This window comes from Hyperoodon ampullatus, assembly GCF_949752795.1.
Source record: "Hyperoodon ampullatus genome assembly, chromosome: 1".
Taxonomy (NCBI): Eukaryota; Metazoa; Chordata; class Mammalia; order Artiodactyla; family Ziphiidae; genus Hyperoodon; species Hyperoodon ampullatus.
In genome coordinates this window covers 52,834,856-52,848,851 of record NC_136914.1, presented here as the reverse complement: position 1 = coordinate 52,848,851, position 13,996 = coordinate 52,834,856, and the positions used below count along the sequence as shown (strand labels likewise).

Below are 13,996 nucleotides of genomic sequence, written 5' to 3'. Positions count from 1 at the left end.
CGCTCCACTCCAGAACTGGTTTCTAAGCAAATAAATAGTGAATGGTTTTATGGTTATTCTGGTGTAAAATATGGGTATTCAAACTTTCAGATTTACCTTCTTACATTCTCAATTTGGTTTTTTTTTCTTCACTCTTTGGATTGAATTTTATGATGAAAAAAGGAACTACCTATTCAAGGGCATTTGGGAACAGACCCTAATACCTTGAAGAGTGCTTGCTATCAGTCCTTTCTTATTTAAAGTGAGGTATAGGAATAAATTAGTAAAAAATAAAATTTTACTAAGAAAAGTCCTAAGCCATTCCTTGTCCCATAAAATCTTACTGAAGTTTTCTTGTCTTCAGCTAAGTATCCGCAACATCTTTCCCCAGAGTGATGTATGGAAGTCATAGTTGGATAGCTTTTCTCTGTGAAGTCACAACTCTGGTATATAGGTTGGGCAGGTATTATTAAGCAGAACCGTGTGCTGAAAAAAAACAGGAGGTAAGAAGTCCTATCTATCTACTCTGTCATTTATTAGGGACAGTCTTTGGGCTCATCCATAACTTCCTTGAACCTAGGTTTCTTCACCATTAAATGGAAATAAGATACCTGTCCTTATTGCAGAGGCTAGTAAGAGTTTAAATGATGTGTGAATGTGAAATGCTTTGCAGGCTTTAAAAAGCTGTGCAAACATAGGATATGATCATTTTTATTGTCCTCATTATCTCCATGTTAGGTAAGACATGATCATAAATAAGCAAGGAAGGGATTTACCTAGTGTTGCCTTTTGTCTGTGTTTTTAAATTCATTTACTTACCAGGTTTCCTGCTCCCCAGTTGAGACATGCATCTTTGCCCTTATGATCAGTGAGGGATTCCTTCCAACATGATAAGGGGTGAACTTAAGTGGAGAAAAGCTCATTATTGCGAGTTTCAGGACTTGCTTACTATGGAACAGTGCTTTGTGCATTATCCAGAAAACAAGTTTGGAAAAGAAACTTGTTGACGCCCACGAAAGAATTTTAGCTGTTCATGGTGCTTTATTTTGAATTTCTCTCATATTTTTCTTTCTTTACTTTGGCTGTCAGCATGTGGCTTACTTGTAGAAGACTTGGTTTTTGCTGACTCCCAGCCACTTCTGAGTAGAAATATTTCTTAAAAATATGGAGAGGATCATTTGTCATCACCCATATTGGGTAAAGAAAAGTCAGAGAAATCTGAAGATGTACTAAGTCTTTCTCGTTATTGTGCTTAATGGGTTTTCTCCAAAGATTCAGAGAGTCAGAAGAAAGGAAGAGAGAAGAAAGTTTAGAAAAGAAACACTGAATGACTCATAAAGTGAACCTTTCCTTCTCTGTGAAGAAGCTTCTCAGGTTTCCATGCTAAATTCTCCCTTGCTTCCAAATAAATGAAAAACAGTTTGTGTTTCACAACAGTGTGAAAGAGTATCTTTCATATTAGCAAGAATATTACCTTTGTTTTAAAGGTGAATTCTAGACCTAACCGTTTTATGAATTAGGGTAAATGTGTCTCAGTGTTATGTGTATTGAGTTTGATGAAATGTGTGTTATAGCCTTTGCTTCTTTCCTCTTCCATTAGGTTCTTGTTCATTCTCTTAGGTCCTAAGGGGAAAGCCAAGTCCTACCATGAGATTGGCAGAGCCATTGCCACCTTGATGTCTGACGAGGTAGGGAATCGGGAAGATGGTGATCTGTGAATGTCCTACTTGTGTTTTCATACTGTGAGTTGGCTGTCACAATTTATTCAGTTAGAATTATGTAGTTACCAACCTTTTTAAAACATGAGGTATAATCGTTCATGCAAATGAGCTGACATCTGCTTTTGATAGTTTTCAAAAAATAAATTTTATATTAGAATAAGTCATATTTTCCTTTCTTCCTCTAAACTGAGGTATGTTAAATATTATTTAAAAGGTTCAAGACACTGTATTAACTTAATCTCTTAAAGTGTTTAATATATTAATTCTGGAAACTCAAGTGTCCATATACTGTATTGTTTCAGAAATGATGGGTTCTATAAAATAATGCATAAAAAAATGGATAATGCATTTTTTCCCTTAGGTATCAGAAAGTACCTGCTTTTGTGGTTTTCTTATCTTGTGGGAAGGAATGATACATATACTAAAATGCATTAGCAACTGTTACTGCAGAGCATCTAGTACGTTGGAATTATGACCATACTCTCCTAATAGCTTGAATGTCATTACACACATTGTAGACATGACGAAACTCCAAACTGGTCTCATAGGAGGAGAAATACTGTGAGAATATAGGAGCACTAATTTCTGCTTTTGCATCTTTGTAGCTTACTGTTTTCCCAAATGTTTTGTTTTTGCTTCATTGCTTGATATGTTAGCTTCTCCATGTGTTAAGTGGAGAATAGAGCATTTAGCTATGGCAGTTCTATTTGGTGATTTGGTGATTAAGATGGTTACTTAATCTGGGAGCATTGATGGATAGCAATGCTGTTTTTTTCCCCTTGAGGCAACTAAGCATCCCAGTGGGTTCTTTCATTTATTTTTGCATATTTATGATTTCTTTAAAAAAATGATTCCTCCTAAGATGTATCAATTAGAAATGCTTTAGGCTGCAAATGACAGAAAATTTGACTTATTGTGACTTAAACAATTTAGGGTTTATTTTGTTCACATATGAGGAAATTTGGAGGTAGGTGGTTGCTGGAGTTGGTTTAATTTAACTGCTTAATGATAAATCAAGTGCCAAGGCTCTTGCTTTGTGGTCTTAAGATGGCTACTACCGTCAGCTCCAGTCACGTCATCTGTATGCAAGGCAGGAGGAAGGAGGAAGGGAAGTGTTAGCTGTGTCTGTCTCTTTTAACAGGTATTCAAAAGCTACCCCCCACCCCCTTCTTTTTTAATCTCATGGGTCAGAATTGCCTATCCTTATCGTCAGGGTAGGCTGGGAAAATGACCGACTTTCCAGCCTCTACTAAGGGAAGCAGCAAGAGAAAATAAGGCTGTGGCAAATTGTGTCCACTACAGATGATATGCTGGCACTTTGTATTGCCCTCCCCTCAACCCCACAACCCCCAGACCATTGGTGGTGTTTGTTTGATAGCTTTTAAAAATTCTAACTGAGGAGAAGAGACTTAGTAGCGATCTTTAAGAATAGGTAAGGGTATCGAATAAGGGCCATCTTCTCTCCTGGAGACTAAAGAACTTGACTTAACGAGGTATGAAAGTCTTAGGTTATGTGTAAAGGACTTTCAGATCATCAGCCAGGTTAGAGGAATGGAGCGATTGACAAAGAGGATTATGGACATCTGGAGGCTCCTTCTTTGGATATTTGCATAAAAGACATAGAACATTTGCTGCCTTGGATGGTTTAATTATTGCCTTGCTAAAAGATAGGCAGATGATCACCTACTTAAAGCCCTTTGCTTTAACACACATTATTTGTGTGTTTGAGAGCTGCAGTGTCTGAGTCTTAACTCATTGTTAACAATCAGCTTGAACTTACCCTTCTTGAATTATAGCAGTGGTTTGGCACAGTAGTTTTTATTTGGTGGAATGGTCTTCAGTATATTTCTCTAAACCATTTTCATCTGGCTTCCATCGCAACTATATCAGTAATGGTGCATACTAGTGGGAGATGAAAGGCAATGTTGTTTCATGTTATTGATAGAAAAAATCATATAAAAGAAACACAGCTGTTTTCTCATGCCTCTACCTATATTCTTTGGGTTCATAATCTGAATACCAAAATATTTAGGGGTAAGCTGAACAATAGCAAATATGAGGCTATGGTTATAGTAATGTTAAAGTGGATTATGGATTGCATTCTTCAGGCTCTACATGATGTGAGGCACGTGGAGAGCTCTCTTGTTGGATCAGCACATCTCTTTTTATTCTTTAGGTGTTCCACGACATTGCTTATAAAGCAAAAGATAGGCAGGACCTGATTGCTGGCATTGACGAGTTCCTAGATGAAGTCATTGTCCTTCCACCCGGGGAATGGGATCCAGCGATCAGGATAGAGCCCCCTAAGAGTCTTCCATCATCTGACAAAAGGTAAAATGTTCAGGCCATTGGGAGTTTTCATTCTTGAGAAGGAGGTTGTGCTTAGAAAAGGAAAGAGGTTCAGCCAACTGCCCTAAGATTTTCAGGTTTCCATTCAACTTGAGGTATTATCTCAGATGAATCACACATGTGCCTTGGTTTGACATTCTGTTGACACTATAAAATGAATGTTGTATGTTGTGATATTCTTTAGTGATTACAAATTAGAGATCTCAGATTATGATATTGGAATACATTGTAGAGATTTTTTCGGGTTGTTTCGGGGACTCCTTGTACATGTGGAAAGATTTGTTTACTCAAGATGACTCCCTTTGGATTGAAGAGGTTAAGAAATTGGATGAGATAATTGAGGAGAAGCCATTTTCTAGAAATCTGTGTTTTTCCAGGTGAAACAATTTCCCTCTTATACAATATACAAGTTATTCAACTTTCTGTTCATCCACTCATTTGTCTTGGCTCTCAACAGAACACTTCAAAAGTTGTTTGTTAGGATGGCAGCCGGAAATAATTATCTTTCTCCCAAAGGGTTTTCAGTCCATCTCTTTTATCAGCTAGTCAGGACCCACCTAAGAGGCAGGTGAATGAAATAAACTAATCTTTTCTTGGGCTCTGTTGTCTTGCTTAGAAAGAATATGTACTCAGGTGGAGAAAATGTTCAGATGAACGGGGACACACCCCATGATGGAGGCCACGGAGGAGGAGGACATGCAGATTGTGAGGAATTACAACGCACTGGAAGGTAACTTATGGATTTGTCGGTCGTTCATGATGAAGTTCTCTTCCTATCTGAATTTACCTTCATCTTTCTGTCAGCATTTTATTCACCTGTTTGTACATTTGTTTGGTCAGCCAGCACACATTTATGGTGTATCTGTTAGTCACAGGCACTTGGGATGCAGCAGTGAATGAAAGAAAAACCCCTTTCCTTATGGGTCTTACCGTGTAGTGGTAGGAGACAAACAATGAGCAAATAACGAAATGTGGATCTGGTTTTATGGGGCAAAATAAAGCAGAAGTAGGGAGTTTCTGTGATGGGAGAAAGGTATTAGGTATTACCATGAGTGAGGGGTATTAGAGAGAAAGAGAGCTCGTGGGTGGTTGTTGCAGGAAGACTGAGTATTGTGCCAGTCTTCCCCACTTGGCTTTCATGATTCCCTCTCTCCCTGGTACATTTACTCAGAAGTGGGTAACATGTTACAGAAATGAGTAACTCCCAAGCTGCCATCTCCTGGGCCTGCAGTGGGGAATTCACGTTTCCCAGATCGCTTTGGTTAAATCTCTTTACATTAGGATTTCCTTCGTGGTTTAGGTTCTCCATTTCATTTTGGGTTAACTATAGTTTTACGTAGGATACTCATTTATGAAGATATGGCTTTTTAAAAATGCTGCAGATTTTTTGAAAACACAAAAGTAAGTCATTTTAATATGCAGTCGCATCTGAATGAAATTATGTTATTTTCTTCCTCTGACGACCCACTTGGGTTTCTCTCCCAAATTAAGAGGACATTATTTCTCTCCTCTTCCATCTTAAAGAATAGAGAGTAGGGGCTTCCCTGGTGGCGCAGTGGTTGAGAGTCCGCCTGCCGATGCAGGGGACACAGGTTCGTGCCCCGGTCTGGGAAGATCCCACATGCTGCGGAGCGGCTGGGCCCATGAGCCATGGCTGCTCAGCCTGCGCGTCTGGAGCCTGTGCTCTGCAACGGGAGAGGCCACAGCAGTGAGAGGCCCATGTACCGCAAAAAAAAAAAAAAAAAAAAAAAAAGAATAGGGAGTAGAACCTTCTCTTTCCCCCATTTTTTTTTTCTGACTAGTTCTTTACAAACTATTTCCATTAGGAATATCCTTTTCCTTTTTTACAGATATAATTTTCGGGATTTAACTTTTTAATTTAATCAGACTGTAATTTCCTTCTTCCATATTTTACCTTCCCTAAATGTGTTGCATGTCTACAGCATGGCTGGTACCATTCACAGTCCTGTGCATACCAAGAAAACTGAAGCAGGGCACTGAGTGCAGCTAAGATAGACAGGCAATCCTGAGAAAATGTGATAGCCCCTAGTGAATGTCTGAACTATGAATGGAGGGTCAAGACCTCAGAGGGCTGTTGAGCTCTGAGGGAGGGCATCATAGGCAGAAGGCACAGCATGGGAAAGGCTGAGTGAGGTTTGGTTCGGGGTGGGGTGGGGGAGTGAGTTGACAGATGCATGAGTCAGCTGACTTGCTGACGAATGTGATGGGTCTCAGCTTGGGATGCTCTTCCATGACACACCTGCATGGCTTCCTTCCTTAATTCCTTCCAATCCTCACCCCAAAGACACTTGCTTGGGAGGCCTGATCTGGCCACTCTAAATTTCAGCCATAGCACTCTAGCACTTAATAACCTGCTTTCCCACTTAATTTTTTCTTTGATGTTTTAGCATCATGCATTGTACTTATTTTGTTTCCCCCACGCAGAAAGTAACTCCGTGAGGGTGGGTATTTTTTTCCTGTGTTGTTCACTGCTGTTTTTCCAGCACCCAGAATAGTGCTGGGCATGTCACAGATGCCCAATAAACATTTGTGGAGTGAATGAATGAATGAGGCTGGAAAGGAAGCTATGACAAGATTATAAAGCGCCTTATATGATCTGCTCACATGTTTGGATGTTTTTCTTCAGACAATGAGAAATTTAATTCATCTACACAGTTTATTCTCGTCTAAAGACCAACTGTCTAGTCTTTAGGGAACGTGATGCCTAATTTGGTGACCATAAAAGAGACAGATAGAGATTTATTCTTCACAGTCTTCTGGTTTTATCTTAAGTGGTTGAAGAGTATCTTCTAATTCAAACACTTTAAATACAAATTCTTTGTGGTTAAGTTATCTCTAAGTTATCTCTTGGTTAATTTGATGGTAATTTATTTTATGTTGTCACGTGTTTGCTTTCTCCCTATGCAGGTTCTGTGGTGGACTAATTAAGGACATAAAGAGGAAAGCACCATTTTTTGCCAGTGATTTTTATGATGCTTTAAATATTCAGGCTCTTTCAGCAATTCTCTTCATTTATCTGGCAACAGTAACTAATGCTATCACTTTTGGAGGACTGCTTGGGGATGCCACTGACAACATGCAGGTGGGTTTGGTTTGGGGGAAGACACAAATAGTACAGCCCAGATTGCCTTCCTCACCCCTACAGCTCAGCTAGAAGCAGATGGCCTTTCAGTTACTCAGCATGATTTTCTTTCTTTTGCTAGATGCTGCATTTTACTTTGCTTCTGGCCTGCTGCTGTATTTCCAGCATTTTAGTAATTACAAAAATAGCTTGATGAAATCTGGCTTGAGTCACAAGTAGGGAAAAGAAGGGAAGGAAATGAGGATACACAATTCTGTTTGGGCAAAAGCGTATCAGCTGCTTTAGTTTTGTGCTGGGTATAAGGTTAAGATATTCTATTACCTTGAGTGTGTGGACCATACTATTAAACTTGATGATATATCAAGTTTTGGGAAATGCCTGGTTAGCTTCCTTTTTCATGTGAGCAAGCAATTGAGTGATTTGCTCAAGATTGGATTTGCATCTCTATCGGTAGAGCTCAGCTTTAAGGAATAAAAGCTAGGTGTTGATTTTCCTGTTTCTGAATCTGCCTCTCATTAAGCTGTGTAGACTCTAGCTTAACTTATTTTGTATAAACCACAATTTGTTGGTTACTTTGCAGGTGGCATTCACCCTCCTTTTGTATCAATAATAGCTGAAGCTTTAGCTATAGAGAAGTTATTTTAAATTCCCATAATCAGAAAAATATGTACAAAACTACTCTTAGTTGATCCAGTCATTAGGGAAAAATAGGTATTGTGCTAGGTGCTGAGTGAGTAGTGAGTGAAGCTGAAAACAACCAGATTCAAGCCCTTTTCAAACTCTGTCCTTCTATGTTACTACTTATTACTGTTTAACCTATGTGACATTCATAAGTGCTGCCAACCAGCTTATTTAAAAAAAAAATACAGCTGATTCCAAAGGATTGCTTTTCTTCTACTTCTGTTTTCTCCCCTGGGCACATTCATGTTTTAGATTTCTGCTTAAGCACAAAATTAAGATGGAGACTCTCTATGAAATCTATGTTGACCCAAGCAAAAAGGGAGACATTACTTTAAACAATTGTAATTGGTCTGTTAAGAGAGCTTTTATCTTTTAGCTTTTATCTATTGCTATAAAGCATGTTACCCTTAAATCCAAGGCTTCAAACAACCATTTTATTATTCTCTCTCATTGTTTTGGTGGTTGGTGGACTCAGCTGGGTGGTTCTCTTTGGTCTTCATAGACTTGTGAGTGAGATGGCAGCTGAGGTTGGAGTTGCCTGAGGGCTTCTTTAGTCACATGACTGGTGCCTAGGCTGAGATATCTGGTAGTTGGGGACTGAGGGCTCCCCACATGACTTTTCCTAGTTCCCATGTGAATGTGCACTCAGGATTCCTTCATTTTCTGATTTTCAAAGAGAGGTTGAAAATTCGATTTCTTACATGAAATCTGGTGATTCTTAAATATTGGCAGCTGATTAACATTTTAAAGGTTACATTGTTCTGGCCAGAAAGCACATTCCCCAGGCATGGGGAATCAAAACCAAGCGTGGTAGGACACAGAGATGAAGTATATGAAGAGGGTGTTTCCCCCTTTTTTCCTCATTCATAAGACAAGAATGAATAAATTAAATTGTAACAGTGTTGTCAGTAATGGTATTTTTTATAAAATCTGATCTGTATTCAAATTGGGCAGCTATTCTTCATCTAAATGAGAGCATAATGATAACTAAAGCACATCATTCAAGAGAACAAGTGGAAAAGAAAGCACTGGGGAAGCACCTTGAGGCCAGCATGAAGAAGATAATAGAGGCAGCCTCATGTAAAGAAAATCAGACCCTCCTCCCCACAGATACATCAGAAATACATCTACACGTGGAACTGCTCCTATAGTACACCACTGAACACTGGCAGAAGACCTCAGACCTCCGAAAAGGCAAGAAACTCTCCATGTACCTGGCCATGTGGAAGAAAGGCTCTTGGTCCTCCAGCCAGGAGTCAGTGCTGTGCCTCTGAGGTGGGAGAGCCAACTTCAGGACACTGGTCCACAAGAGACCTCCCAGCTCCACGTAATATCAAATGGCAAAAATCTCCCAGAGATCTCCATCTCAACACCAGCACCGAGCTTCACTCAACGACCAGCAAGCTACAGTGCTGGACACCCTATGCAAAACAGCTAGCAAGACAGGAACACAGCCCCATCCATTAGCAGAGAGGCTGCCTAAAATCATAATAAGGCCACAGACACCCCAAAACACACCACCAGACATGGACCTTCCCACCAGAAAGACAAGATCCAGCCTCATCCACCAGAGCACAGGCACTAGTCCCCTCCACCAGGAAGCCTACACAACACGCTGAACCAACCTTAGCCACTGGGGACAGACACCAAAAACAACGGGAACTACAAACCTGCAGCCTGCGAAAAGGAGACCCCAAACACAGTAAGAGAAGCAAAATGAGAAGACAGAAAAACACACAGCAGATGAAGGAGCAAGGTAAACACCCACCAGACCTAACAAATGAAGAGGAAATAGGCAGTCTACCTGAAGAAGAATTTAGAATAATGATATTAAAGATGATCCAAAATCTTGGAAATAGAATAGAGAAAATGCAAGAAACACTTAACAAGGGCCTAGAAGAACTAAAGAGGAAACAAGCAACAATGAACAACACAGTAAATGAAGTTAAAAATACTCTAGAAGGGATCAATAGCAGGATAACTGAGGCAGAAGAACAGATAAGTGACATGGAAGATAAAATAGTAGAAATAACTACTGCAGAGCAGAATAAAGAAAAAAGAATGAAAAGAACAGAGGACAGTCTCAGAGACCTCTGGGACAACATTAAACGCACCAACATTCGAATTATAGGGTCCAAGAAGAAGAAGAGAAAAAGAAAGGGACTGAGAAAATATTTGCAGAGATTATAGTTGAAAACGTCCCTAATATGGGAAAGGAAATAGTTAATCAAGTCCAGGAAGCACAGAGAGTCCCATACAGGATAAATCCAAGGAGAAACACGCCAAGACACATATTAATCAAAGTATCAAAAATTAAATACAAAGAAAACATATTAAAAGCAGCAAGGGAAAAACAACAAATAACACACAAGGGACTCCCCATAGGGTTAACAGCTGATCTTTCAGCAGAAACTCTGCAAGCCAGAAGGGAGAGGCAGGACACATTTTTTTTTTTTCTTTCTTGCAGTACACAGGCCTCTCACTGTTTTGGCCTCTCCCACTGTGGAGCACAGGCTCTGGACGTGCAGGCTCAGCGGCCATGGCTCACGGGCCTAGCCGCTCCGCGGCACGTGGGATCCTCCCGGACCGGGGCACAAACCCGTGTCCCCTGCATCGGCAGGCGGACTCTCAACCACTGCGCCACCAGGGAAGCCCCAAGGCAGGACATATTTAAAGTGATGAAGGAGAAAAACCTGCAACCAAGATTACTCTACCCAGCATGGATCTCATTCAGATTTGATGGAGAAATTAAAACCTTTACAGACAAGCAAAAGCTGAGAGAGTTCAGCACCACCAAACCAGCTTTACAACAAATGCTAAAGGAACTTCTCTAGGACAGAAGCACAAGAGAAGGGAAAGGCCTACAATAACAAACCCAAAACAGTTAAGAAAATGGGAATAGGAACATACATATTGGTAATTACCTTAAATGTAAATGGATTAAATGCTCCTACCAAAAGACACAGACTGGCTGAATGGATACAAAAACAAGACCCTTATATATGCTGTCTACAAGAGGCCCACTTCAGACCTAGGGATGCATACAGACTAAAACTCAGGGGATGGAAAAGATATCCCATGCAAATGGAAATCAAAAGAAAGCTGGAGTAGCAATTCTCATATCAGACAAAATAGACTTTAAAATAAAGACTATTACAAGAGACAAGGAAGGACACTACATAATGATCAAGGGATCGATCCAAGAAGAAGATATAACAATTGTAAATATTTATACACCCAGCATAGGAGCACCTCAATACATAAGGCAAATACTAGCAGCCATAAAAGGGGAAATTGACAGTAACACAGTCATAGTAGGGAACTTTAACACCCCACTTTCACCAATGGACAGATCATCCAAAATGAAAATAAATAAGGAAACACAAGCTTTAAATGATACATTAAACAAGATGGACTTAATTGATAGTTATAGGACATTTCATCCAAAAACAACAGAATACACATTTTTCTCAAGTGCTCATGGAACATTCTCCAGGATAGATCATATCTTGGGTCACAAATCAAGCCTTGGTAAATTTAAGAAAATTGAAATCGTATCAAGTATCTTTTCTGACCACAACGCTATGAGACTAGATATCAATTACAGGAAAAGATCTGTAAAAAATACAAACACATGGAGGCTAAACAATACACTACTTAATAACCAAGTGATCACTGAAGAAATGAAAGAGGAAATAAAAAAATACCTAGAAACAAATGACAATGGAGACAAGACGACACAAAACCTATGGGATGCAGCAAAAGCAGTTCTAAGAGGGAAGTTTATAGCAATACAATCCTACCTTAAGAAACAGGAAAATCTCAAGTAAACAACCTAACCTTACACCTAAAGCAATTAGAGAAAGAATAAAAAAACCCCAAAGTTAGCAGAAGGAAAGAAATCATAAAAATCAGATCAGAAATAAATGAAAAAGAAATTAAGGAAACGATAGCAAAGATCAATAAAACTAAAAGCTGGCTCTTTGAGAAGATAAACAAAATTGATAAACCATTAGCCAGACTCATGAAGAAAAAAAGGGAGAAGACTCAAATCAATAGAATTAGAAATGAAAAAGGAGAAGTAACAACTGACACTGCAGAAATACAAAAGATCATGAGATTACTACAAGCAACTCTATGCCAATAAAATGGACAACCTGGAGGAAATGGACAAATTCTTAGAAAAGCACAACCTTCCCAGACTGAACCAGGAAGAAATAGAAAATATGAACAGACCAATCACAGACACTGAAATTGAAACTGTGATAAAAAAATCTTCCAACAAACAAAAGCCCAGGACCAGATGGCTTCACAGGCGAATTCTATCAACCATTAAAGAAGAGCTAACACCTATCCTTCTCAAACTCTTCCAAAATATAGCGGAGAGAGGAACACTCCCAAACTCATTCTACGAGGACACCATCACCCTGATACCAAAACCAGACAAAGATGTCACAAAGAAAGAAAACTACAGGCCAATATCACTGATGAACATAGATGCAAAAATCCTCAACAAAATACTAGCAAACAGAATCCAACAGCACATTAAAAGGATCATACACCATGATCAAGTGGGGTTTATTCCAGGAATGCAAGGATTCTTCAGTATATGCAAGTCAGTTAACGTGATACACCATATTAACAAATTGAAGAAGAAAAACCATATGATCATCTCAATAGATGCAGAGAAAGCATTTGACAAAATTCAACACCCATTTATGATAAAAACCCTGCAGAAAGTAGGCATAGAGGGAACTTTATTCAACATAATAAAGGCCATATATGACAAACCCACAGCCACCATCATCCTCAATGGTGAAAAACTGAAACCATTTTCACTAAGATCAGGAGCAAGACAAGGTTGCCCACTCTCACCACTGTTATTCAACATAGTTTTGGAAGTTTTAGCCGCAGCAATCAGAGAAGAAAAAGAAATAAAAGGAATACAAATTGGAAAAGAAGAAGTAAAGCTGTCACTGTTTGCAGATGACATGATACTATACATAGAGAATCCTAAAGATTCTACCAGAAAACTACTAGAGCTAATCAATGAATTTGGTAAAGTGGCAGGATACAAATACACAGAAATCTCTGCCAATCCTATACACTAATGATGAAAAATCTGAAAGTGAAATTAAGAAAATACTTCCATTTACCATTGCAACAAAAAGAATAAAATATCTAGGAATAAACCTACCTAAGGAGACAAAAGACCTATATGCAGAAAATTATAAGACACTTATGAAAGAAATTAAAGATGATACAAATAGATGGAGAGATATACCATGTTCTTGGGTTGGAAGAATCAACATTGTGAAAATGACTCTACTACCCAAAGCAATCTACAGATTCAATGCAATCCCTATCAAACCACCACTGGCATTTTTCAGAGAACTAGAACAAAAAATTTCACAATTTGTATGGAAACACAGAAAACCCCCGAATAGCTAAAGTGATCTTGAGAACGAAAAATGGAGCTGGAGGAATCAGGCTCCCTGACTTCAGACTATACTACAAAGCTACAGTAATCAAGACAGTATGTACTGGCAGAAAAACAGAAATATAGATCAGTGGAACAGGATAGAAAGCCCAGAGATAAACCCATGCACATTTGGTCACCTTATCTTTGATAAAGGAGGTAAGAATATGCAGTGGAGAAAAGACAGCCTCTTCAATAAGTGGTGCTGAGAAAACTGGACAACTACATGTAAAAGAATGAAATTAGATCACTCCCTAACACCATACACAAAAATAAACTCAAAATTGATTAAAGACCTAAATGTAAGGCCAGAAACTATCAAGCTCTTAGGAGAAAACATAGGCAGAACACTTTATGACATAAATCACAGCAAGATCTTTTTTGACCCACCTCCTAGAGAAATGGAAATAAAAAGAAAAATAAACAAATGGGACCTAATGAAACTGAAAAGCTTTTGCACAGCAAAAGAAACCACAAACAGGACCAAAAGACAACCCTCAGAAAGGGAGAAAATATTTGCAAATGAAGCAACTGACAAAGGATTAATCTCCAAAATTTACAAGCAGTCATGCAGCTCAATATCAAAAAAAACAAACAACCCAATCCAAAAATGGGCAGAAGACCTAAGTAGACATTTCTCCAAAGAGCATATACAGACTGCCAACAAACACATGAAAGAATGCT

General features: G+C 39.0%; 1 protein-coding gene across 4 annotated transcripts in view; it reads left to right on the top strand.

The window, feature by feature from the left end:
* The window catches only part of SLC4A4 (solute carrier family 4 member 4), a gene marked incomplete at both ends in the record, with an annotated part of 298,688 nt that overhangs the window by 189,777 nt on the left and 94,915 nt on the right, over window positions 1–13,996 (top strand). For all 4 annotated transcript variants that reach the window (XM_079717224.1, XM_079717222.1, XM_079717223.1 and 1 more), the window contains 4 exons: window positions 1,580–1,667; window positions 3,877–4,031; window positions 4,666–4,779; window positions 6,978–7,152. In XM_079717224.1, the coding sequence (XP_079573350.1) occupies window positions 1,580–1,667; window positions 3,877–4,031; window positions 4,666–4,779; window positions 6,978–7,152 (532 nt within the window). The remainder of the gene's footprint in view (window positions 1–1,579; window positions 1,668–3,876; window positions 4,032–4,665; window positions 4,780–6,977; window positions 7,153–13,996) is intronic.